General features: G+C 28.8%; 3 protein-coding genes and 1 long non-coding RNA gene across 7 annotated transcripts; 3 read left to right on the forward strand and 1 right to left on the reverse strand.

Annotated features, from left to right (window-relative positions):
• Positions 1-5,733: 5,733 nt before the first annotated feature.
• On the reverse strand, positions 5,734-6,396 carry LOC103862644. Its single transcript, XR_001958129.2, has 2 exons — positions 6,261-6,396; positions 5,734-6,047 (listed from the first exon to the last, which is right to left on the reverse strand). It is a non-coding gene; the product is annotated as an uncharacterized LOC103862644 (long non-coding RNA).
• Positions 6,397-6,565: 169 nt separating this feature from the next.
• Positions 6,566-8,399, forward strand: LOC103862307 (E3 ubiquitin-protein ligase RNF170). 3 transcript variants are annotated; one of them, XM_009140002.3, is made up of 5 exons: positions 6,566-7,209; positions 7,335-7,531; positions 7,608-7,703; positions 7,868-7,919; positions 8,031-8,399. In XM_009140002.3, the coding sequence occupies exons 1-5, from the start codon at positions 6,993-6,995 to the stop codon at positions 8,168-8,170; spliced, it is 702 nt and encodes a 233-aa protein (XP_009138250.1). In that variant the 5' UTR covers positions 6,566-6,992; the 3' UTR covers positions 8,171-8,399. The 3 variants fall into 3 exon arrangements, with proteins under 3 accessions (XP_009138250.1, XP_009138249.1, XP_033143896.1); XM_009140001.3 differs by having other exon boundaries at positions 6,873-7,209; positions 7,605-7,703; XM_033288005.1 differs by having other exon boundaries at positions 6,897-7,201; positions 7,605-7,703.
• Positions 8,400-9,969: 1,570 nt separating this feature from the next.
• Positions 9,970-12,838, forward strand: LOC103862308 (serine/threonine-protein kinase SRK2E). Of its 2 annotated transcripts, XM_009140003.3 has the most exons (10): positions 9,970-10,677; positions 10,841-10,915; positions 11,002-11,103; positions 11,178-11,231; positions 11,320-11,412; positions 11,544-11,636; positions 11,753-11,857; positions 11,951-12,049; positions 12,124-12,322; positions 12,409-12,838. In XM_009140003.3, the coding sequence occupies exons 1-10, from the start codon at positions 10,507-10,509 to the stop codon at positions 12,504-12,506; spliced, it is 1,089 nt and encodes a 362-aa protein (XP_009138251.2). In that variant the 5' UTR covers positions 9,970-10,506; the 3' UTR covers positions 12,507-12,838. The 2 variants fall into 2 exon arrangements, with proteins under 2 accessions (XP_009138251.2, XP_009138252.2); XM_009140004.3 differs by lacking the exon at positions 11,178-11,231.
• Positions 12,839-21,252: 8,414 nt separating this feature from the next.
• On the forward strand, positions 21,253-22,848 carry LOC103862309. The gene has a single exon (XM_009140005.3). It carries the CDS (start codon positions 22,474-22,476, stop codon positions 22,669-22,671), a length of 198 nt encoding a protein of 65 aa, XP_009138253.1. The 5' UTR covers positions 21,253-22,473; the 3' UTR covers positions 22,672-22,848.
• The last annotated feature ends 1,195 nt before the right edge of the window (positions 22,849-24,043 follow it).

A 24,043-nucleotide genomic window follows, 5' to 3' on the forward strand; every position in this document is an offset into this window, starting at 1 on the left:
AAAAATTCACGGGTAATCCGTCAGATTTGTAGGGTAATATTAATTGTATTAAAATGATTATTATAATTATATATTAATTATTTTTAAAAATATATATATTTATAGTTAAAAGTATATAAATATTTATAATATTCTATATATTTTTACAGAATATTTTTAAAAAAAATTAAATAAAATTTGCGGATTGACGGATACATACAGATGAAATTTAGTTAGACCAGATCTGCCCCTGCATAAAAAAACAGTCAACCTAGGAAATCAATTTTTTTAAATTATTGATCCGCACCGGCCCGGCGGTCAAACAAGGCGCGTCAACATGAAAATTTTAGCCAATTACATCATTTAAATCAGTCATGTACTAATTAAAATTATAAATTTATAATTTATACATATCACATTTTATATAAGTATGAACCAACTATTATATGTTTTATTTTATATTTACAGTGTAATTATTTAATATTTTTTAACACTTAATATATTTTGATGAGATTTGGCGATAAAATTATTGATGCTGGATGCATTTGTCGTTACTACATAAGACATACGGAGTGGTGGGTTAGCATCTGGATGCAAGATGCTGAGATGGAGAAAGATAAACATGTGGTTTATGCCTTGACGAAGTCGCTGACATGTTAGCAGGTACCGTCGGACCGTGTTTCAGAAAGCATACGGAATGGTAGGGACCACATGGATGCATGATCTGAGCTGAATTAGGTTAAACTTGAGGAACAAGATAATTTATACCATGGAAAAAAAGCAAATGAATAAACTTGGGGATCAAGTTTATACATTGAAGAAATGGAATAAGTATAATTCCAAAATATGAAGTTATACTTACTAATATGTAAGTTGTCTATATCTAGTTCCTTGGACGAGATTTTTGGGAACGTATGAGATCACTATAAAATTGCAAGGTGTCGATGAAGAATCAACAAGACTCTCGAAACTGATTATTATAGAAAAATGGTGAAAATTCCTTGGAGGAGTTCTTGGTGTTGTTCTGAGTCAGAGGTTGACGTAGCAGACGACTGAGAGATAGAAACTGGATAGTCTAAGATTCTTTCAGTAGCAGCGATTCTTAGTGTGTTAACAAGTCATGAAAAACTGATTAAGCAAGTCTTGTAAATATTGTTTACAGCGATTTCTAATATAGCAAAAGGTATTTTCTGAATATCCATTGTCTATTTCTAATATAGCAAAAACTTATGCAACAAAGACCCTTGGTAGATCCAACCTTTCTGTTGTGCCTTATCGGTCCTCCGTACGAAAGCAAATGTTGATGTAGATGTAAACCAGGGTTTTCACCAATCCCTTATATTAATTAAGAAACATTACAACTTTTAAATGTAGCCACGTATAATCACCCTAATGAAATACAGAATCCTTAGAAAATATGTTGGTCCAATTAAGTATATATTATACTTTTCATTAAACTAATCATAAAATTAATTAAAGTGTACAATTATTATTTTTTTTTTCTTTCCATAAATAAAAACTACGCAATTGCCAGATATGACTAATATATATGACAATTAATAATTCTAATGATAAAGATTTGATAACAATTTATATCTCAACCATCGTTTTTGTTTAATTTTATATTATTAAAATAAATTAAACAATCAAATTATCTATAAAATTAAAATATAGATTTTTGGTATATGTTATGTTTTGAATTTTAAAAAACGACAAAATTACTAAAACTGTTAAAATTTTGTGTTAAAAATTAATGATCAATAGTTTAACATCCCTTATATATTAATAGAGAAATATTTAAAAAGTTTAGAACATGTAGTATGTACTAATCAAAAAGTGTCATGGTAAGTTGTCACGTAATTGGAATGTTAATTTGTTTACAAGGCGGCTTGAAAATCAATTGATAATTTTGTTAGTCCAAGATTAAATTGCTAGGAAATGTTATATTATATAGTATGTTCATTATGGACCATTCATTTATCAAATTGAAATTTATTATACATTATTTCCTTAAATGAAACCTACCGAATTACCTAATGTAATTATGATATATATAGTAATTAATGATTTTAAATAATGAAGATTTGTTAATAATCTATATCATTTTTGTTAATTCTTTATTATTAAAATAAATTACACAATTAGATTCATCATATATTAAAATTATACATTTTTTGTATATGTTGTATTTTGAATTTTTCAAAACGAGTATAAATTACTAAAACTTTTAAAAGTCTCACATAAACTTTTGTGATCAATGTTTAATTTTTTTCTATAATAAGATACAATGATAATAAAATCATATAAATAATATTTTTATTTTAATAGGTGCTTCTGTTAATATATATATATATATATACACTTCATATCGTTTAAATTTAATTATATATCATATACAATATGAAAGATTGATTGTTTTGATTTATATGTGCAAGCCAATTTATTATATAATAGTAACTAATTTCTGAGTTATTTAATATATAATTATTATTTTATTTTTCCATAATATGCAAAATATATAAAATAAATAATAAATATAAAATATTAATTCTGCACAAGGCTCAAATTTTAACCTAATTATGTATCTGTTTAATCATTTTGAATCTTAAATATTTTCTAAATCTCAAACCAAAATAAAAGAAAAAATGAGAATAAACTCAAAAATCAATATTTATAGCGAACAATAACAAAATGACCAAAAAAAAACATATCAAAGATAGATAGGATTGGCACATGAACGTAAACTTCCGATAACAATAATTAACTTTTAAATTGCTAAATCATGATATAAAACCTAGCTGGCATAGTTTCATTGTAACCAAATAGTAGGCATGAAATTCTTCAGCCTAAACGTTAGGTTTTTATGCGATAAATAATTTTTTGATCTAAAATATTTTTAGAAATGGGTCAATTCATTAGTAAACAAATTATGTAACTAACAAAAAAAATTAAAAAATTATTTAAGGGCCAAAAATATTAATTCGATCAATAATAAAAATTTTATTTTGTACACGATTTTTTTTAAATAATTTCTATATAAATTTATCATGCGCATGGCGAAAGTATTATCCTAGTACCAATTAAAACTAAATTTAAATATCTATGATACATCGATATTGTGTATCATGTATTACCCATCATTTTTTTTTGTGAGACGATTTATGTTAAAAAGCAGAAAGGATATAGGACCGAAAACGAGGCTCAAACAAATACAGAAGCAGATGAAGGGAGAGGGAATTCGTTAAGCTCAAAGTAGGAGTTCCATTCTTTGGAAAGATGATGAGTTGTTGTTGTCCGGATGAATCATATCAGAAACCTTAGCTTGCAACGCAATATTGAAAACTTTTATCGTTTTTCCTTCCTCTTTTCACTGATGTGTCCTCCTTATTTGCTGATATATTATTTGTCACAATTTCAAATTTCACACCTAATTCTACACGAAAAAAATTTCCTAGACTATATTTGCGGCTGTAGAATCGTCTATATAATATTTCTCATCGTTGTAATAGCATAATTAATCAGACGTTAAAAAAAAAAACTATATTTGCGAAGTGATTTTGTCACATGTTCTCTCTACAGTCATTTTTATAAAAAAAATGATGACATGGCTAACAAGATTGATGACATGGCTTATAGTTAATATGACATGGATAATCACATTTATTACTGACATATATTTTTGGTAAACTTTATAGAATATGACAATAACTAATACATTTCATTTAATGTTCATTTACATTTTGGTAAACTTCTTAAAATATGATAATAACTCATAAATCATCACTAAAATAAATATATTGAAATATACATTATAAATTTTGAAATATTATTTAATTGTATTTTTATAATTATACAATTTTTATTACTAATATTTTCAAAATTTTCTACATCTTTTTAAAAAAATTAATAAATTGTTAATCGTAATTTCATTAGTTTCTTTTAAATATCTACAAATTTTATAAATATTGTTTAGTTATAATTTTTAAATAACTATACAATTTTATATGATTTTTTAGAAATTTTATACAAGTTGATTTAATACATTTAACCAAAATAAATAGATAAAAATTTATCTAAGATTTGAATTTTAAATATATTACATACATTATTAAATGTACTTTAAAATAAACAAAATTATTTTTTCTTAATTTTATTTTTAAATAATCAATTTTATATTAATATTACTCAAAAATAATAAAATATATAATATTAATATATTTCATTTTAAATATAATTTAACTTTTAAAAAATTTATCACTGCACATGGTGCAGAAAAACACCTAGTTGATATACATATATCTACATCGCTTTTGAAAATTGCCTTTTTCTATTTAAATTAACACGAATCCTAGCCTAAATCCTTAAATGGTTCAAGCGTAAAGAGCTTAACCGGGGGAAAATTACATGTTTACCACTTTCATAGTACCACTTTTCATTTTTACCACCACTAATGAGACATTTTCAAAAATACCTTCTTCATTAAGTGGCAAAAGACTCTTATGCTCTTGTTATTTATATATATAATAAATAATTATTTAAATAAAAATAAAAATAAATAATAATAAAAAATATAAAAAAATATAAAAAATAAAATAAAAAAAAAATATCATTTTTTTTATGTTTTCGAATTCTTCTTTTTCAAATTCGAACTTTTTTATAAAAAAAAAAATTTGAATTTTCTTTTTCGAATTTTTTTTTATTTTTTTTCAAATTTTTTTTGGAAACGAAAATTATGTTTGAAACTATTTTATATATATTTATTAGAATCATAAATTTCACATTCCAAAAACCCTACCCCACCCCTCAACTCTAAACCTTAAGTTTAGATTAGTTAACCCTAAGGGTATAATTGTATTTTACCTTTCATTAAAAGTGAGGATAAAAGTGGTTAGTGTAAACATGAAAAGTGGTACTATGAATGTGGTATTTGTGGCAATTTCAATTTTTTGAAGAAACTACTGCATTTTAATTAATTAATAAATAATATTTTCATAAAGATAAAATTATCATACATTTTTTGTATTTTAGATATCATTTAAATAATAATGTGAAATAATTTATTTGTGTTTCATATCTCTAAAATAAATTTATATATTTTATTAATAATATTAATTAATTTTAAAATTAGTTATTAATTTCTATAAATAAAATAAATGAATATTTTTAATAATTATTAGTCACATTAAAAATAACTAAAAATTAGAAGACAGATTATGTTTTATTCATACAGTATATTGTACTAATCTTGAAAAATAAAATAGCCATTCATCTTTAAAAAATATAAATAATTTAAAAATTTATAATTAGTTTCAAAAAATTTGAATATTTTTATTTTTGTATAATTTATAATATTTATATAAGAAAAACTATTGCTATTTAAACTTTTAAATATTTTTATTTATATTTTTATATTATAAGTTTTTATATAATAATTAAAATATGTTATTGTATTTTATTTTAAATAATTTCACGATATTTTGATAAATTTAAATATTTATTGCTATTTTTGTATTATTTTAAAATAAATATTAATTATTTTTTAAAAAATAAAAAAATACAGCAAAACCAAAATCAAAATCTAGAGATCACAAGTCAAAAACCAAAAGCCGAAAACTAAACACCCAAAACTAAAATATAAAAACCAAAAACTAAAAGTAGAAATTACAGAAACAAATTGGTTATAACATTTTTACGTCTCCAGTTTACAATTCTAGAGCATTTTCTATTTTTCTAAGTAGGTGAAGAAACAGACAATTGATAAATGATAAAGAGTTACTATTAAATAAGCTTCATCATCATGATCACAATTTACATTATTCATATATAGAGTGATGCAAATAACATAAACCAAAAAAGGCACATGCGAACGAAGTTAAAAGGGAAAGGAGATGTTTAGCAAAAGACTCTTGAGTACTGAAGGTCTGACCGCATGTTATCTCTCCGTCGAACATTTCTGGTTTTGTCATTGTACCTCGGTTTATCCGAGCTTCTTTGAGTCGTTAACTCCAGTATCTTCCTCTATCTCTCTGGTGGACGCGGAACTACTTCTCCATTCACAAACAACTCAGCTGCAATTTAAAAGAAAAAAAAAACATTCACCAAAAGATTTCATTAGCTATTGGCTAGAGAAGCACTTAACAAGTTCAATCATTCATACACATGAACAATGTTTTGCGTGAAAAATAAAAGAGTTCAAAGTTTTTTTTTTTTTTAATGTGATCCGACAAGTCTGATGGATTATGACGCAGGACATCAAAGAAATAATCTTTTGATTAACTCACCTCCGTAATCTTTGTACTCTGGATCAACATAAGAATCCGGAAGCACGAAGAGAACTCCAGGAATCCCTGTAAACTCACAAGAAGCAAGACATATCAATTACACAATCATCTCGCTTCCAAGTTTTGTCGGAAAAGAAATATACCTTTTTGTTATGTTTCCAAGAAGCTTCACTGGAGGAGATAGAAGGCGAAGGGTAGACAGGAAGCATCATCGATGAGGAAACCATGGCCGGAGCTCCATTTCTTGTGGCGGCGACTCCTCTTTCACTTTCACTCTCTCACTTTTGTTTTTCAGGTGGCGGATGAAATGAAGAGAGAAAAGCTGCGGGACATTAAGGTTAACCGCGGTCTTCTTCGGCCCATCCCGCACAAAGCCATCCGGCACAGGTTTATTTCCGCGAGGTCCACGATATTGCGGGATAACAGATCTTAGGTCCAAGCCCGTCCGCCACAGGTTTAAACGGACCTATCCTGCGGGCCAAGCCTTCCTTTGACATTCCTAGAAACAATCATCACTTTAATAAAAACAGTAAATGATACGAATCTGACATCTGTTCACCGTTGTTACTACAAGTTACCCACACACACCGAGGATAAAACAGTCATTTGCTTCTGAACAGACGGTTTGAATTTTATCTTTGAAGTTTATCCATCTTTTAATAAGCTGTCGTCGTTCAATCTATCTTCCTCATTTTGTAAAATTCGAATCTTCTAAGAGAGTCTAGCGAAGCAATGGAGGTCACAGCCGACGAGGTATTGCCGGAGGTAAACGCCACGGCGGCGGAATTTCTTGATCAGAACGAGCCGGCGGAGGAGGAGCAGATGGAAAGGGATAATGGTGGAGAGAGGAAGAGAGAGAGCGAGACGCCTCCAGAGGATGATTGTTGCCCGATCTGTTTCAGCTCCTTCACGGTCCCGTGTCGAGGGAACTGCGGCCATTGGTATTGCGGTTAAGTCTTTTTTGATCTTTTAACTTCTTGTGAATTTTTCTGATTTTAGGGTTCCATTATGTTGGGAGACATTAAGCTAAGAAGAGTTATGTTTGTGTCTTTTTCTGATTAATTACATTACCAGGAAGCTGCATCTTGCAGTACTGGAACTACGCTGCAGTCTCTAAGCCTTGCAAGTGTCCTATGTGTGTTCGACACATCACTACGCTGTCACCAGAAGCGTCCTTGCAGGAGCGGCAAGAGCAAGAGGTGAAGGAGGTTCTTGCTAAGATCCGTAGGTATAACCGTCTCTTTGTTGGAGGCTTAACTGGTTTTCTTCAGGTATGTTTACTTTACTGTCTGTATCTATCCTGTCTATGACTTGACAAAACCCACATTCGTTTGATTGTTTCAGAAGTTGAAGGAGCTGCCTTTGCTGATAAAGAGAATGGTGTGGCGCATGATGGATCCTGATACAAACACTCTGTATTTTCACGAAGTGCGCATCTTTGCAGTTAAGAACATCTTACTCTGTTAATGTAAAACCTTTTTAAGTTTACTCTTCATAGTTTAGTGTTTAGTTACTCTACCTACTCGTTGTCTGTACTAATGGCCAAAACAAGACTACATATATCTACCATTGTAGGAAGAGAAACTAAGTTTCTTGCGGTGTTGCAGATGTTGATGAGTACCCTTTACACTGCGGCAGAGTTTAGCTTCATCCCAACGGGTAAGTTGCCTCACAAATCAATGAAGGGTTATGCAAGAATCATTTGGAACTCTGATTTGACTGAAGTTTCATGTGACTTTCAAGCTCTTTGATGTTCCTCGTTTTGTACAGGAGGGTTCAGAATAGTGACGGTGTTCGACTACTGTGCCATTGCAATGATCCTGATTCTGCGCGTGGTGGGGATATATCGGAGGAGACGACTTGCTCAGCGTGTTAGGCATATTGCAGCTGCAGAACTTGAACCAGAATAGAGATCTTTTAAGCGTTTGTTCATCGTAGGTTTGGTAGATCATAGAAAAGCCATGAGTCTTGTGTAGTTATACTGTCAATAAGCAATCACACTGTAAAGTAATCCGCCAAAACTTGAACCACTCGGAAGAAAGTGAAATGCAATCTGTAATTTCATGAGCTTAACATGGGCTTGTACTATGTGTCACACTGTTGGGCCTCAACTGTTAAGTTTAGTCTTCTCACTTTATTCAAACTCTTGCAGCAAACATTCCGCTTAACAACAAAATATTTGTTCTTTTGAAAACTGATCTTAGATTTTAATTAAGGACATTTTGTTTGACAAATTTTTTTTTTTTAAGAAGAGGTCAAAATGTTCGTGTAGTTGCTTTGCATCCACGAGTTATTCTCTAGAAGAGTCTATTCAGAACATTATGTACGGAAATATTTTTTTTTAAATGATTAAAATATAAGTAATAATATACTGCGTCATGTGGAGGCTCATTCACACTATTATACTGCGTCATGAATGCATCTCTATCGATTTCTACTTTTAGGTGGAGATCGGACAAATAAGCCAGCAATATCTCGACCAGTGCCGTCCCTGCTAATTTGGTGGCTTAAAGCACATTAACATAGTGTGGCCTCACTTTTTTTTTACTATCAAATTATATATTAGAATAATTTTTTTTGTAACTGAATAGTATTAGAGCTATATATTATAATAATATTTAAAATATTTTTTTCAACGATGAATCAATATTTAGCAAGATAATAATACATTTATTAAAATTTAGTAGGAAACTTATAATTATGGCAGTTAAAGTTAGTAATATATAGCTTTAAAAATTTAAGCAGTAGTATAATAAAACAAGATTAAGAATTTAATTTAAAATAAATAAAATATATGATATAGAAAATTATTAAGGAATGAAAATAATCTAAGAGAGTCGTATTGTTTTTTTATTTGTCAACAAAAAAATCATATTGTTAAGTAATCAATATATTATATGTAAAATGACAGAAAATAGTGAAAGGATAAGTATGTTTTTAAAGAAGTGCATAATATTATGTTAATGTGCTTTAAAACATAATATTAAGAATAGTTGAACTCTCGTATATCACGTATGTCACGAGAATTAGCAAATAATCTGAAACCACTACACTAAAACAACCCTAAAGTGTGGCCTCTCAGACTATTTATTTGATTGTGGCCTAAAGCATATGCTTCATGAGCCTTATGCAAGGGACGGGCCTGATCTCGACAAATGTACTAATGTAGTAAGCTTTTCTATTTTACTTTTCATTTTAAAATGTGAAAATACTTTTTTATATACCGAAAAGGAAAGTATTTTCTAAATTTAGATCAATTGATTGACCTTGGGGAATGTCCAAAACCAAAAAAACAAAACATTGGCAATACCGGTTTTCAAGATTTTCTAAATACGTGTCCTTTTTCATCATTAGTTAACTAATTAAAAATGTAAGATTTATAATCCTTTAATAACTATTTCAAATTGATTATATATTGTTTTTTAAAAAATGAGCATATTGTATTTTGACCATTAATGCTATATTTTGTTACAATTTTTGTATATTTATAAGCATAGATAACAAAAAAAATCTAGGTAAGTTTTTTCCATATTTTATTGTGTACATCCATAACTAGTACTAAAAAGTCTTAAATTTGTATCACCTATATTCAGTTCAATATTTCATTTTTAACAAACTCCAATTGTTTGTCAGAACATCTGACATCGCTTCTTTTGTAAGAACAAAGGGTACTTCCGTCATTTCAAACCAACTCCCATAATTTTGACAAATCACATTTAACAAAATGTGAAAACTCTTTTTCTCTCTCTCTCTTTCTCTCTCTCCTTCCTTCAACCTGTGGTTTAAACAGAACACAGAGCTTGTTTCATGCGAAAGCTGATAGAGATAGTTAGAGAGAGAAAAACTAGTCTCAAGATCACGAGCTTTCTTTCTTCTTTCTTCTTTCCTTCCTTATCGTCTTTGAACTGAATCAAGAAAAAAGCCAGCGATCAAAGGAAGAAAAGGATCTCAAGAAACCCACTTGTTGTTGGTTCAAGATTTCACGGGTCTCAAAATCTCTGTAAAGTTAGTTTAAAAAAAAAAAATCTCTGTAAAGTCTCTTTCCCACACCCATAACTTCATCATCATCATCATCATCGCCACCCACTACTCTTCCTCAATTTCAACGGCTCAAATTCCTCCACGTTACAGTCTCTCATTTCCTCAGATGTACTGTTAGTAATGTCGAGCCTCTGTTAGATATCTACCAGAAGTCTGATCTGATCTTCACCTTAGACAAACCAAAGTCGCAGAGAGACAACAAAGAATGGATCGACCAGCAGTGAGTGGACCAATGGATTTGCCGATCATGCACGACAGCGATAGGTACGAGCTCGTCAAAGATATTGGCTCCGGTAACTTCGGAGTTGCGAGGTTAATGAGAGACAAGCAGAGTAACGAGCTTGTTGCTGTCAAATATATCGAGCGAGGTGAGAAGGTAAAGTGTCTTTCTCTTATCTTTCAATAAGATGTTAAATGGTTTTGATCATTGATGCTAATATTAGTAAATACTCTTAACATATTTGTTACTTTATCTTCATTTCTTTGTTCTGCTATGTAAAAATTTCATAATTGGAATAATATTTTTATATTATTTACAGATAGATGAAAATGTGAAAAGGGAGATAATTAATCACAGGTCCTTAAGACATCCAAATATCGTCAGATTTAAAGAGGTTTGGCTTCAACTCTCTTAAATTTTCTTATTATAAAATGCTAGTGAAAATATATTTTTGTTTTAAATTCTCCTTTTTGCTTTCAGGTCATATTAACACCAACCCATTTGGCTATTGTTATGGAATACGCAGCTGGAGGAGAACTCTTTGAGCGTATCTGCAATGCAGGCCGGTTCAGCGAAGACGAGGTTGTTTTTCTTGAGTAACCAAGTCTTCTCTTCTTATGTTGAGTTTGATGAATGTATTGTCTATTACCGTGTAGGCAAGGTTTTTCTTCCAGCAACTCATTTCAGGAGTTAGTTACTGTCATGCTATGGTATAATGCATGAGAAAATGTTCTCTTTTACATCCTCTGTGAAAATCAACTAGCTCTCATCTCATGTGATTCAGTTTTTATGTTGTAGCAAGTATGTCACCGAGATTTGAAGCTGGAGAATACGTTACTAGATGGTAGCCCTGCACCTCGTTTAAAGATATGTGATTTTGGTTATTCCAAGGTATTTTTTATTTCTCTAAAACATATGGAGTACATAATTATAAATTTCATAGTGTTTGGATATTTTGTGAGATTATGTCTTCAATTCTTTTTTTTTTTTAACTTTGTGCATGCTCTTGTATGTTTTTCTAGTCCTCAGTGTTACATTCACAGCCAAAATCAACTGTTGGAACCCCTGCTTATATCGCTCCAGAGGTTTTGCTAAAGAAAGAATATGATGGCAAGGTACGCCACTTTCATACTACTACTCTATACTAACCATATACTATACAAATTTATATCTAAATTGTAAATTTTGACAATTCTTGAAATGTTGGTTTTAAATTGGTCAAATGCATCAGCTTGCAGATGTTTGGTCTTGTGGGGTAACTCTGTATGTGATGCTTGTTGGTGCATACCCTTTTGAAGATCCTGATGAGCCTAAGAATTTCAAGAAAACAATACATGTAAGTTTATATTCCATGTTTTATTAGCTAAACAATGTTTTCTTCTATATATTGCTAAACATCATGTTCTGTTCCGGAAAATGTGTTCCTCAGAGAATCTTGAATGTTCAGTACGCAATTCCAGATTATGTTCACATATCTCCTGAATGTCAACATCTGATCTCCAGAATATTCGTTGCTGATTCTGCAAAGGTAAAACTAGTCTACTTTAGTGCCTATAGACCTTGAAAGCAACATTTGTTGATTGTGTGTTATGTTTCTTGTAGAGGATATCAATTCCTGAGATAAGGAACCATGAATGGTTTCTCAAGAATCTACCAGCAGATATCATGAACGATAATGTGATGAATAGCCAGTTTGATGAATCGGACCAACCAGGTCAAAGCATTGAAGAGATCATGCAGATTGTTGCAGAAGCGACTGTTCCTCCCGCAGGCACTCAGAGTCTGAACCAGTATCTCACAGGTGAGACAAGACAAAACATAACAAAAGAAAAAAAACACTTTTTTAGTTTCTTTTTTCCTCAAATTCCTTACAATGTGACAATACAGGAAGCTTGGATTTAGAAGATGATATGGATGAAGATCTAGAGAGCGACTTGGATGATCTTGACATCGACAGTAGCGGAGAGATCGTGTACGCAATGTGATGTGGTATCTCTATGGTTTCTGGTGCAAAAAAAAATGAAAAATGAAGAAGAATAAGGTGTGTTGTTTGGCATCGAAACTCCCCTACTTTGTCAGTGGGCACAGTTTGAAACCGTTGTTGATATGCAAAAAGATAAGGACACTAGTGTATTGCTACTCTTTATTATATGCTTTGTCGCTTTTCTATTAACTCAGCTGACTGGTAAAGGTGGTCCATGTCGCTTGTTTTTATTTTTAATTTGGTTCCGAAATTTGAACCAAAAACACTTACTCAAAATAATGTCCACTAGGTTAAGAGGGATGAACATTATATATAAATTATTTTTAAGTATTATACATTTTTACATATTATGAAATAAAAAATATATATTGAATAATTAAAAGTTTAGTAACTATTACGTATATAATTAAACTGGTACAAATACTTAAATAAATTGTATTAATCCAGACAAATATTTTTTTTCTATTTTATATAGTATAAAATTAAGTTTAAAAGATATTAATATAGGTATATAGTACATTTTTAATATTGACATCTGTTAAAAAATATTTTATACTCATATTATTTTTGATCATTTGTATTTATTTATAACAATTTTTTTAAATCAATGATAACAATAAAACATTTGTGGGATGTTTAATAGTTTTAGTAATTTATAATTTTAAAAACATTTAATGCAAAGTTTAAAATCTAAATATTAAGTTTTTAATAATTGTTCAAAATGTTTATAAAAAAATTCAAAGCAAATTCAAAATTCAAATACTTATGTATTTTATATGGTCTATCATTTATTTTTTAAAAAATATTAATATACATATATATATAATATTTATTAAATGAGATTTCCTACTTATATAATTTCGTAATCATTTGTATCTTGTTATAACATAAATTTTAAACCATGGATCAAAAAAATTTCAATGTGAGATTTTTAACAGTCATTTATATTCTTTTTTAAAAATTCAAAATATAACATATAGGAAAAAAAACTAAATTTTTATTATATAGTTAATGTGGTTGTTTAATTTATTTTAATAAGTTAAAATTTTAAAAAATAATAGAGAATAGACTAATTTTTTATCAAATCTTTATTATTCAAAATCATTAATTGTCATATATACTTTAGCCACATTAGGTAATTCTGTGATTTTTATTTAAGGAAACAATGAAGAACATTTATGATTAATTTATGGTTAGTTTAATAAAAAGCTTATTATATATTTATATGGATCAACATATTTTTCTAAGGATTATAAGAATGATTGTGGTGATGACATGTGGCTACAAAAATATGTTGTAATGCTTCTCTTTTAATATATACTAGGTGACCGGTCCGCACCCTGTGCGGACATAAGAAAATTTAAAATATGGAATAAATATTATATAGTTTTTAGAAGTAACAGATTTTACAACATAGTACCACCGTCTTTGGGAGAATTCATCAGTCATGGAAAAAAGCTGGTAGTCAATATTTGAAATGGACGAGAGGGAACACAATAACGTCAGTATGAAGAGGCAGATATTGTGTGTATATATAATTGCAACGTCACAAAATATTTTGTGTGTTTAAGAAGATACTTTCATTAAAAAAAATGGAATAAATAGTGTATAGTTTTAGAAGTAACGGATTTTATATTATCATTAATTAGAATTGTATTGTATATGTGTCGTAATTCTTTCTTTAGGTGAATAATATTATTTTTCCATAAATACTAAACAAACATTTATGTAGACATATTAAAAGAAAATATAAAAAAAACAAAATATTATCCATAAATAATATAAATTATGAAGTACATTTCTCGATAAAGAAAGCAAATTCAATTAGAAACGTGCAAAAAATTAAATAAATTTTGTAAGCAATTTCACGGATTAACATTATTTCATAAATTTATAAATTTCTAAATGGGAAATTAGGTAACATATACATAACAAACTATAAAATTAACTATATAACCATATCAATCTTTAGGCTATGATATTTATGTATTATTTTCTATATTGCGCTTTTTTACTTTCACCTTTTCTTTTTATATAACTTTATAAGTTTAAAAAGTACTTATTTGAATTTTTTAAATACCTATAAAAAACATAGATTTTTTTTGTATATGAAATGTTTTGGATTTTGAAAAACTAACATATATTTATAAATTGAATATGTACAGTTATAATAAGATTTTTTCTATTCTATTTACGAAACATAGAATAGAATTGCACTTATACAATCTCTCTTTGTGCAATCTCTCCCTCTATCTATCTTCTCTATCACCATCTTTGTCTCTCTCCATCTTTTCATCTCTGTATGTATCTCTTTTTCTCTTTCTTTCTCTTTCATTTTCTCTTTTTTTTTTTCTTTCTCCAATATGTAATGTTCAAATAATGTATTGTTATATTCTATATTATTTACAAAATATTGAATAGAATTCTAAATATACTCTCTCTCTCTCTCTCTCTCTCTCTCTCTCTCTCTCTCTCTCTCTCTCTCTCTCTCTCTCTCTCTCTCCCTCTCCCTCTCCCTCTCCCTCTCCCTCTCCCTCTCCCTCTCCCTCTCCCTCTCCCTCCCTCTACTTTTTTACATGACTCTCATACTTCTACATGCAATACTATAGATGTACGTTTGTTTGAAATGATCTATTCTATATCGACATTTGAAATAGAATGGTACATGGCTGTTCAGTATGGTATACAAACGCTCACGTGCTACGAAGGACTTCAATGTCCATTTATGTGGCAAAAAGACACATTTCCCAAGCTATGGCTATATTGTTAATTTTTTTCCTATTATGGTTATACAACAAATTCTCCCTTTCTAAATTTTATTGAACATGAAATAATATTAAATTGACATACCGTCATCGGTCTCCTAACTCATTACAACCCATCTGGCAAATACAAAAAATAAATAATTGTAACAGTTTATATATTTTAAAATTTGTATTTGAAAAAAAGTAGATTAAAATTACGTACCGTGACTACGGAATATTCTGAAAAATTTGTTTGTAGACAACATTCAATGTTTTTGTCTTCGGCTTCCTTTCTTTACCAGTTATTAGGATTTTTAATCCAGATCTCGACTTAACTCTTGAAAGTGCAACTTTGCCTTGCATTTTGTAAGCATTTTATAAATTATTTTAAAATTATGATAAATTTATTCTTTAAACAACGATAAATAATTTAAAAATAATATTAATAAACATTTTTGGATTTTGTAATATTTAAAATAGTTATTATATAATTATATTCGAACACAGTTCATCAAATAGAGGATAAAACTATTATAATTATCTTATATAAAATTTTGTTCATTTTATTTTATAGGTTATAAATATTAAAAGTAATAAATAAAACATTATTAGTCTTTCAATAATTTCGAGAATAGTTTCCATAAATTGTTATTTGTAATATTCGTTAGATTATATGGCAAGTGATGTTAAACGTTAATAAGTTAAACAATTCTTTCATATTTGGAAAACATATATATATATATATATAACAATGACAAATTAAATGGTAGACTATGTAAACACCTGTTTTCTACCAGCGTGAATTAGAACACCGCCGTATTTAAGAATCATAAGGGCCTCTACAGGTCTTTCTTGTTCGCCTTCACCATCCCACTTCAACGGCTTCAGTTGAACCTTCCTGTATATCCCTGAGAAATTTCCTCCCTGCACCATTCCAAAAGGTTCTCTGTTGTGAGAAAATGACCTTATGAATTAAATTAAAAATGCATAATGCTAGCTTACTTATAAGATAGTATATTCAACAAAAAAAATGATATAAGATAGTATTACTAAATGATACTATGTAATACTTTCCCGGACAATATTCAACAAAGAGAGAGAAAGTACTAAAGAACCTCTTCAAGAAGTGATTTAACTTGGCGAAGCTTCTGAGCATGTTCAATCAAGGTTTTCTGGATCACTATCACTCTCACGACCTGGTCTACATATAAAAAAAAAGGAAGGCCATATTGTCGTTACCAGTATTCAACACATGGAAAAGATATACCAGACATGCTTTTTGGAGACAAGACACAAAGAGTTGAGTTCAGGGTTCTAAAGATGAGGAGCCTTTGCGTATAAACACATTTTTCTTAGCACACAAGCAGCATTATCGTAATACCTTAATAGTATGAGATGAGAGATTTGTGAATAATACTTTAAAGAATGAAAAGAGAATGTTTGTATTTTAAGACCTTGGGTGTCTCCTATATATATACAGTCGATTTATTCTCATATTAATGATTTTAATATTTTGCACAATAAATAATAAAATCGTTTATAGAAAGATATTAAATAAATATTATCAAAAAATGATTTGCATATGATATGATTTTAACTTGCGCAAGTAATCCATATTAGAAAGGTAAGTTATTAAAAACAAACAACCTAATTAGAAACATTAAAATATTTTGTAAGCAATATAATAAATATGATATCAACATGCGCAAGTTTACCGTTTGAATAATAAGTAAAGTTTTTAATATTTGTCTTAATTCTAAATCTTGCCCAAGGGTAAACTAAATCGATAAAATTTAATGATTTCAACGTGCACAAGTAATCCATATTGTGAATAAGTGATTTGTATATTTAATGATTTCAACTTGCGCAAGTAATCTATATTAGAAAGGTAAGTTATTAAAAACAAATTTTGTCAATAAGTTATTTGCATATTTAATGATTTCAACTTGCGCAAGTAATTCATATTAGAAATGTAAGTTATTAAAAACAAACAACCTAATTAGTAGGGGTGGTCACTTTACCCGATATCCGAAGTGGCACCCGAACCCGATCCGAAAAATCCGAACTGAAATCCGAACCGAAGTAACAAAATACCCGAACGGGTATTGAATAAGGAAAGATTGGATACCCGAACCCGAACGGATAATACCCGAACCCGAATGGATATCCGAAGATAACCAAACATATGTATAATTAACCTTATATTTCTAGTTTACATCTCTTATTTTATATAAAAATATTTATATTGATACTACACATACTTTAAGTTCATATGATATACATACAATTACAAAAAAAATGATTTGCTACTCACTTAAAATGCATGTCAAGTTTTTTATTTAAAAAATTAACAAAAAGTTACATCCGAAATTTTAAAAAAAAACTAAATTAGTGCATTTTTAGTTTTAAAATGTTATGTCCAAATCTATTAACTATTCAATCTATTAAAAATAAAAAATTAGTTAACTGAAAGTTATATTTTTAAATATAAGAAACTTGAGAAATGAAAATTTTAATTTTTTTAAAAAAATTTAAATATCCGAACCAGATCTGAAATAACCGAATCCGAACTAAAAATACCCGAATCCGACCCAAAGTACAGAAATACCCGAACGGGTTCTACACCTCTATACCAAAATACCCGATAATCCGAAATATCCATCCCGAACCCGAACGGGTACCCAAGGCTAAACTAAATCGATAATTATTATCCCCTAGCTATATATGGGCTTAACGAAATCGACAATAGTTTTGGGCTTGTCTACATAAGCGATTGATTAAAATAAATGAAAAAAAAAATTCAAAAAAACCAGCCAAGAGAATTATAACGTTTTTTCCTGAGAAGCTCTATATGAGTACCACCTCAACAGAAATCACTAAAGTGACTTCTCTTTTAATGTATAGGGGGATGGGATTTGGTAATTTTCTAATATAAAATAAAAATATGCCCTGTTAATTACATAATGAGCTAATACCAATTGGATTGTTCATTACAAACGAATTTTATGTTCTTCTTTTACCATATTCATGCTAAATCAATATTAATTCTACTCTAAAATTAAAGTATGTTCTTAATAGAGCTAAGACTTATTATATGGGATCCAGATCTAATCTGAAATCCATTTGGACCGCTCCAAGAACTGCTCCGGATCCGCATAAAAAATATGATATTCGAGGTTTCCGGATCCGATAGAAAAATATTAGATCTGTCAAAATTGGATCTGAATCCGGATATCCTAATTTTAAGTCTAGATGTCCAAATCAGGAACCATATTTTAAAAATATATAATATTTTAATTTTCTCAATAATCATATTTGATATATTAATATTTACACATAAAATTAGCTGTATAATATTATATTATTATATACATATATATTTATAAAAATTATATAAATATTTTCATGTATTATTTTAGAATTTTAATATAATTATTTTTACGGATCCAAATACTTAATCTACAGATCTACGGATCCGGATACCCTAAAATTTTCAGACATCCGGATCTCTCCCATCCCTATTTCCTAAGCAAATAAAAAATGAAGAGAAAAAGCTGTTATGTTATCTTTAAATTTTAGATGATTGAAGCATGTATGGACCTATATATGTGAAACAGTGTCTCACTGCCTCTTGTTATAGTAACATAAACGGGATAGTTTGAGTTGTAGATGAGATATGCCTGCCTTGGCAATTGAGTCATTATTGTCTTCTTATCTTTTATTTTCTTTTTGTCTAACTTTCAAATCATTTTACTATTTATTTGACCTATATACTGTGGGTATAGGCAATATATAGGATGAAGACAAACTAATCACTATTTACTAACGTTTATCGATTTGGATCCTGGTTTAATAAGTCTTGTTTGAAAAGGACTCGTTTATGGTGTGGCCTTGGATTATTCGACAATAATGTGGGAGGAGGGGCCTCTATTATGAGGATGAGGATGCGACGTACCGTTTTCTAGCATTTTCTTGCTGTTCAGTGTATACAAACTAAAGCGATTAAGGACAAGCTAATGGAGACGTAATCCCGTTCATGTTAGATTCTTCCTTTTTTTGGTAAGTTAAATTGGAATTTAAACTAAAATATATCTCTATTCAAAGTAGTTGAGTTTCGCTTTTAACTTTTAACTAGATTTTGATCCGCGCTTTTCAAGCGCGAGGGTTGTTGGATTATATTATAATACAAAGTTTTATTATATCGAAAAACATAATTTTTAACAGCTATATAATCTATAAATTAGTTTATTTGAGATTTTATATGCATACTTTTACGTAAGTTTCTTTACGACATGAGAATTATATCCGGATCAAAAAAATAAACCGAACCGACCCAAAATTATATGTTTAGTTCAGGTTCGGAGAAGATAACCTATTGGTTTTTTTTGACCCGCAGGTCTTTGTTTGAGTCCGGGTCCTACCCTAGACCCGATCATAAATATGTGTTTATTAGGTATATTTGGATATTCCGAATATGTTTTCGGTATTATGGATATTGTTTTTAAGTTTTTGGTTTACGATTAGAGTTTTGATTTCAAGTAAATTTTTCAAACTAAAAAAAAAATTGGGTATTTGGATAAAAGTTTGAGTATTTTTCAGTTCATCGTGTCAGATTTTGAATAAGATTTTAAAATTTTATGAATTTTTTGGTATTTGTTTGGAGTTTCAAATACTTTTTGTGTTTCAGATATTTTTCAGATTTTTCATATATTTCAAATTCTTTTAGGATCTTAAATACTCGAACAGATGTAGACCCATCACGTCCATATCAAGTCCAACAACCTTTTGATATAGATTTTTAACGTTATTGTACAAAAACATAGTTGATGAAATATTTTTCTGAGCATAAGAAATAATATTAAGATCTGTTGAAAATATTTAAAATATTGTATGTTTAGAATGATTAATGTATTATCAGAAAAATAATAAATAGTTATACATAACTCCAACAACTTTTTTATATTAGATTTTTTAAAACTCTTTCTTTTTTAATAGTATTGATTCGTTTTAAGTAAAAAGTATATAAAAGTATAATATCTAAACAAATAATTTTCAAAATCTTGAATAATCAATACTGATATCGCGAAGTCAGGTTAGCTTTAATAGAACCAATGAATTTCTTCATTTTTGTGAAGGTAACATGAATATTCAGAAAAATCATTTTTAAATATGAAAATATTATCAAACTATAAACGGTTGAAAGTTTAGTATATGATATGAGATTTTAGTGGAAAAGTTTATATATGATATAATTATTAGAATGTACACATATATGTCTTGTAATTTATCTTGCTTTAAATCATATATTATATGATAAAGGGGAAATTACATGTTTACCACTTTCATGGTACCACTTTTCATTTTTACCACCACTAATGAGATATTTTCAAAAATACACTCTTCATTAAGTGGCAAAAGACTCTTATGCCCTTGTTATTTATATATATAATAAATTATTATTTAAATAAAAAATTAAAAAAAATAAAAAATAATAAAAAAAATAAAATAATAAAAAATAATAAAAAAAATAAAAAAATATTTTATAATTTCGAACTTTTTTATAATTTTTTTTCTAATTTTTTTTTTGAATTTTTTTTTATTTTTTTTCAAATTTCTTTTTGAAAAACGAAAATTATTTTTGAAACTATTTTTTTTTTAATTTTTAATATAGTTTTTAAGTATTTATATATTTATTAGAATCATAAATTCACATTCCAAAACTCTACCCCACCCCTCAACTCTAAACCCTAAGTCTAGATTAGTTAACCTAGGGGTATAATTGTATTTTACCCTTCATTAAAAGTGAAGGTAAAAGTGGTTAGTGTAAACATGAAAAGTGGTACTATGAATGTGGTATTTATGGTAATTTCCCTATGATAAAAGTGATAATATAAAACATTAGTTTCAGCTTTTACGATTAAAAATTAAAATGATAAATATAGTAATAGTAATGATTAGGATTTAGGAGTGAGATTTAAATAAATAAAAGAATTGACTAAATTATTGTTAGAGAAATATATGGTAACATATTGTTAGTATAAATTTAAGGTAAGAGCAAAAAATAATGAGTTAAATGAAAGGGTCCAAACAACTTTTATAGGTAGATTTTTTTAGACTTCTTCTGTTTTAATAGTATTGATTAACTCGTCAGAGAAGTATATTTCACTCAAGTCAGGTGTACTGAATTTTTTGGAGGTGATTCAGAATTTTATATCATTTATAACAATATTAATAAGATGTGTGTCATGTGGAGTATATGACTGTTTTTAATTATTTGAAACCACTTAGCTAGATTTTTTTCTTTTCCAAAGCGCTTGAATATAGAATGATGCACATCGTATTCATATAATTGGATTTCTTTCGATGATCAAAAGGTCCTGAACGCATAAGTCCGTATAATCCATCAAGGCGAATCCCGAATCATTTAATATAATTCTTCTTTGAAAATTAGATTCCTCTTAACGTGAGTAGAACAGAACATATGACTCCAAGATCACTACATTTTCGGTAATCTAAATACTTAACCATTAGCCCAACGTTGGCTAATTGGATTTATATGATAGATATGTCATATATTCTTAACGGACTAAAGTCAGTATTTGAAACTTACAAGTCAAGACATTCATAACGACTCAAAATAAAAAAAAGATTTAAAACATATGATATAGTTATTTAATTAAAATTATTAGGGTGTGTGGTTATCCAAATGATATCTTTATACCGTCGGTCGTTAAAAGATCTCGTGCCTCGTCGGTTAAAAGAAGCTTGTCGTTTGGGAGCGTCCAAAAGCCACACCATCCGACTAACTTTCATATTCAGAGACGTTTTTGTCAAGTACCAAGATCCAATACAAAAAAAAAACTATTTGTTCAACGAAATTTGAAATCATTTATAGAAAAAGAACATCAAATAGAACAATCTATTTTGTGAACAAAAAAAAAATAGAACAATCTATTATCCATTTTGTTCATCTTGGGTTGCAATCAGCTGATGGTTATCAAGAGTCAACGCAACTTAAAAGTAAAGGATTAAAAGAAACAAGATTAATATTTTATGTTCGGTTCTTTTTCTTTCTTTTCACGGTGAAGTGTTTTATTTCATTTCATGTTTTTATGTCACTATCATAAGAAACGATTAATTATAAACGCTTTTGGATTCTTGGTATAAATACAAAGAAGATGAAGTGATAGAGTTCAAAAAAAAAATTAAAACAAAGAGAGAATCATGATGATAAGAAGGATAGAGATTTGTATAGAGCTTCTAAAGATAGGAATGGAGTTCGTCGTAGCGGTGGCGGAAGCCGTCCAGATTGCCTGGCGGCAACACCTAAACCACCGTACTCCTATGCCTCCTCCGCCTCTCCTCCCCCATGGCATTTCCACTTCTTACCATTCTCCATTCCTCTTTGGATTTCTCCCTTGAATAATTTTTTTTCTTCTCTTATGAAACCACCATTCTGCTTCTTTCTTTTACTCTCTTTTTTTTTGGGGGGGGGGGGGGGGGGTAGACTTTTAGATGTAGGTTTTGTTGATTCCTGTAACTCTGTAAATTACTTTACTTTTTTCAATAAGATTTGCAGTTTCCTGTCCAGTTTATTTCCTCCTGGTGTCCATTTCTTTTGATTATCTGTAGCAAATAATTTCCAGAATAATATAATTATAATCCAATGCTCAAAATGGTTAACAAGACGTGCAGCGGAAATAATTTTCATGTTCAACCAAATTGTTAAATATTACATGTTTCTTCATAACGATACGTACTTAAGTATTCCACAGCAAGTTATTCAATTAATTACTATATTAATCTTCAATTATCCTTGGACATGCCTTGGGTTTTTGGGTTTGGACTTGGACTTTTTCATATAATTGAGAATAATAAAATTCTTTTTAAAATAATAATAATAAGTCGTATTTCTTTTAGTTATTTCACACAAAAATATCTCATTCGAAGCTCAACAATTTTTTGTATATTTTCACTTTTACATCTTCCATTAATTATCATAAAAAGAAAAAAATTTGCAGACCTTCCACAATCTTAAATTATATCAATACACCTTTAGAAAATATGAATGTTTGTATTGCATAAAAGTACACATTATTTTAGGCTATTAAGATATAGTATTAAGTAAAAACTCGTAGAATAGTGTTAAAAACTGATATGAAATATATTTATATTTGGTATTAATCAATAATATTACCCAAAAATTTAATAACATAGTATTTTTAATTAACTTTTTACTGTATGGTTACAACAACAAGGACTCTTAAAAGAGGTTTAGTGGTGCACATACATATACAAATGTGTTTAAGGTTAAAACCATGCGGCCATATCACCAAGAAAATAAAATTATCCTTCATGTGTGGTATGAGGTCAGAGATTGTCACGAATGATGGCGGTTGTCGGTTCATTCATATATATTTTTTTTTTTTTTGAAACTGATTCATTCATATTTTCACCGCCAAATTTTAAACTCGTGATCTTCAAAGTAAATTTTCTTTAAGGAAACTTTTACATCATTAGATGTATACATGTACACTAAAAACATAATAGTTATCCATGTCATCCAATTCAAGTTTAATGTTGAAGTGTATGTGAAACAATCCTCCAACTAATATATAGAAGTGTAGTTACCATTAATTTCCGTAAAAAAATATTAGCTATTAAGATTGTGAATTTGTATTGTTTTTAGTTAGAGTGAACAGATTTGTCTTTTACATTTTAGATACGAAAAGGTAAGGATGTGAAATTTCATAACTCCTCAAAAGCGAAGGGTCTGCTGGGAACAAGTACAAGA

This window comes from Brassica rapa, chromosome A03, assembly GCF_000309985.2.
Source record: "Brassica rapa cultivar Chiifu-401-42 chromosome A03, CAAS_Brap_v3.01, whole genome shotgun sequence".
Classification (NCBI taxonomy): domain Eukaryota; kingdom Viridiplantae; phylum Streptophyta; class Magnoliopsida; order Brassicales; family Brassicaceae; genus Brassica; species Brassica rapa.

What these genes read in the sequence shown, in the direction of transcription:
- LOC103862307 (XM_009140001.3), top strand. Translation starts at nt 6,993, where the DNA reads ATGGAGGTCACAGCCGACGAGGTATTGCCGGAGGTAAACGCCACGGCG. An exon ending in GCTTAACTGGTTTTCTTCAG is followed by an intron (nt 7,532 to 7,604) that starts GTATGTTTACTT and finishes TGATTGTTTCAG; the next exon opens with AAGTTGAAGGAGCTGCCTTT. An exon ending in GTTTAGCTTCATCCCAACGG is followed by an intron (nt 7,920 to 8,030) that starts GTAAGTTGCCTC and finishes CGTTTTGTACAG; the next exon opens with GAGGGTTCAGAATAGTGACG.
- LOC103862309 (XM_009140005.3), top strand. Translation starts at nt 22,474, where the DNA reads ATGATGATAAGAAGGATAGAGATTTGTATAGAGCTTCTAAAGATAGGA.
- LOC103862308 (XM_009140003.3), top strand. Translation starts at nt 10,507, where the DNA reads ATGGATCGACCAGCAGTGAGTGGACCAATGGATTTGCCGATCATGCAC. An exon ending in AGAAAGAATATGATGGCAAG is followed by an intron (nt 11,637 to 11,752) that starts GTACGCCACTTT and finishes CAAATGCATCAG; the next exon opens with CTTGCAGATGTTTGGTCTTG. An exon ending in TCTGAACCAGTATCTCACAG is followed by an intron (nt 12,323 to 12,408) that starts GTGAGACAAGAC and finishes GTGACAATACAG; the next exon opens with GAAGCTTGGATTTAGAAGAT.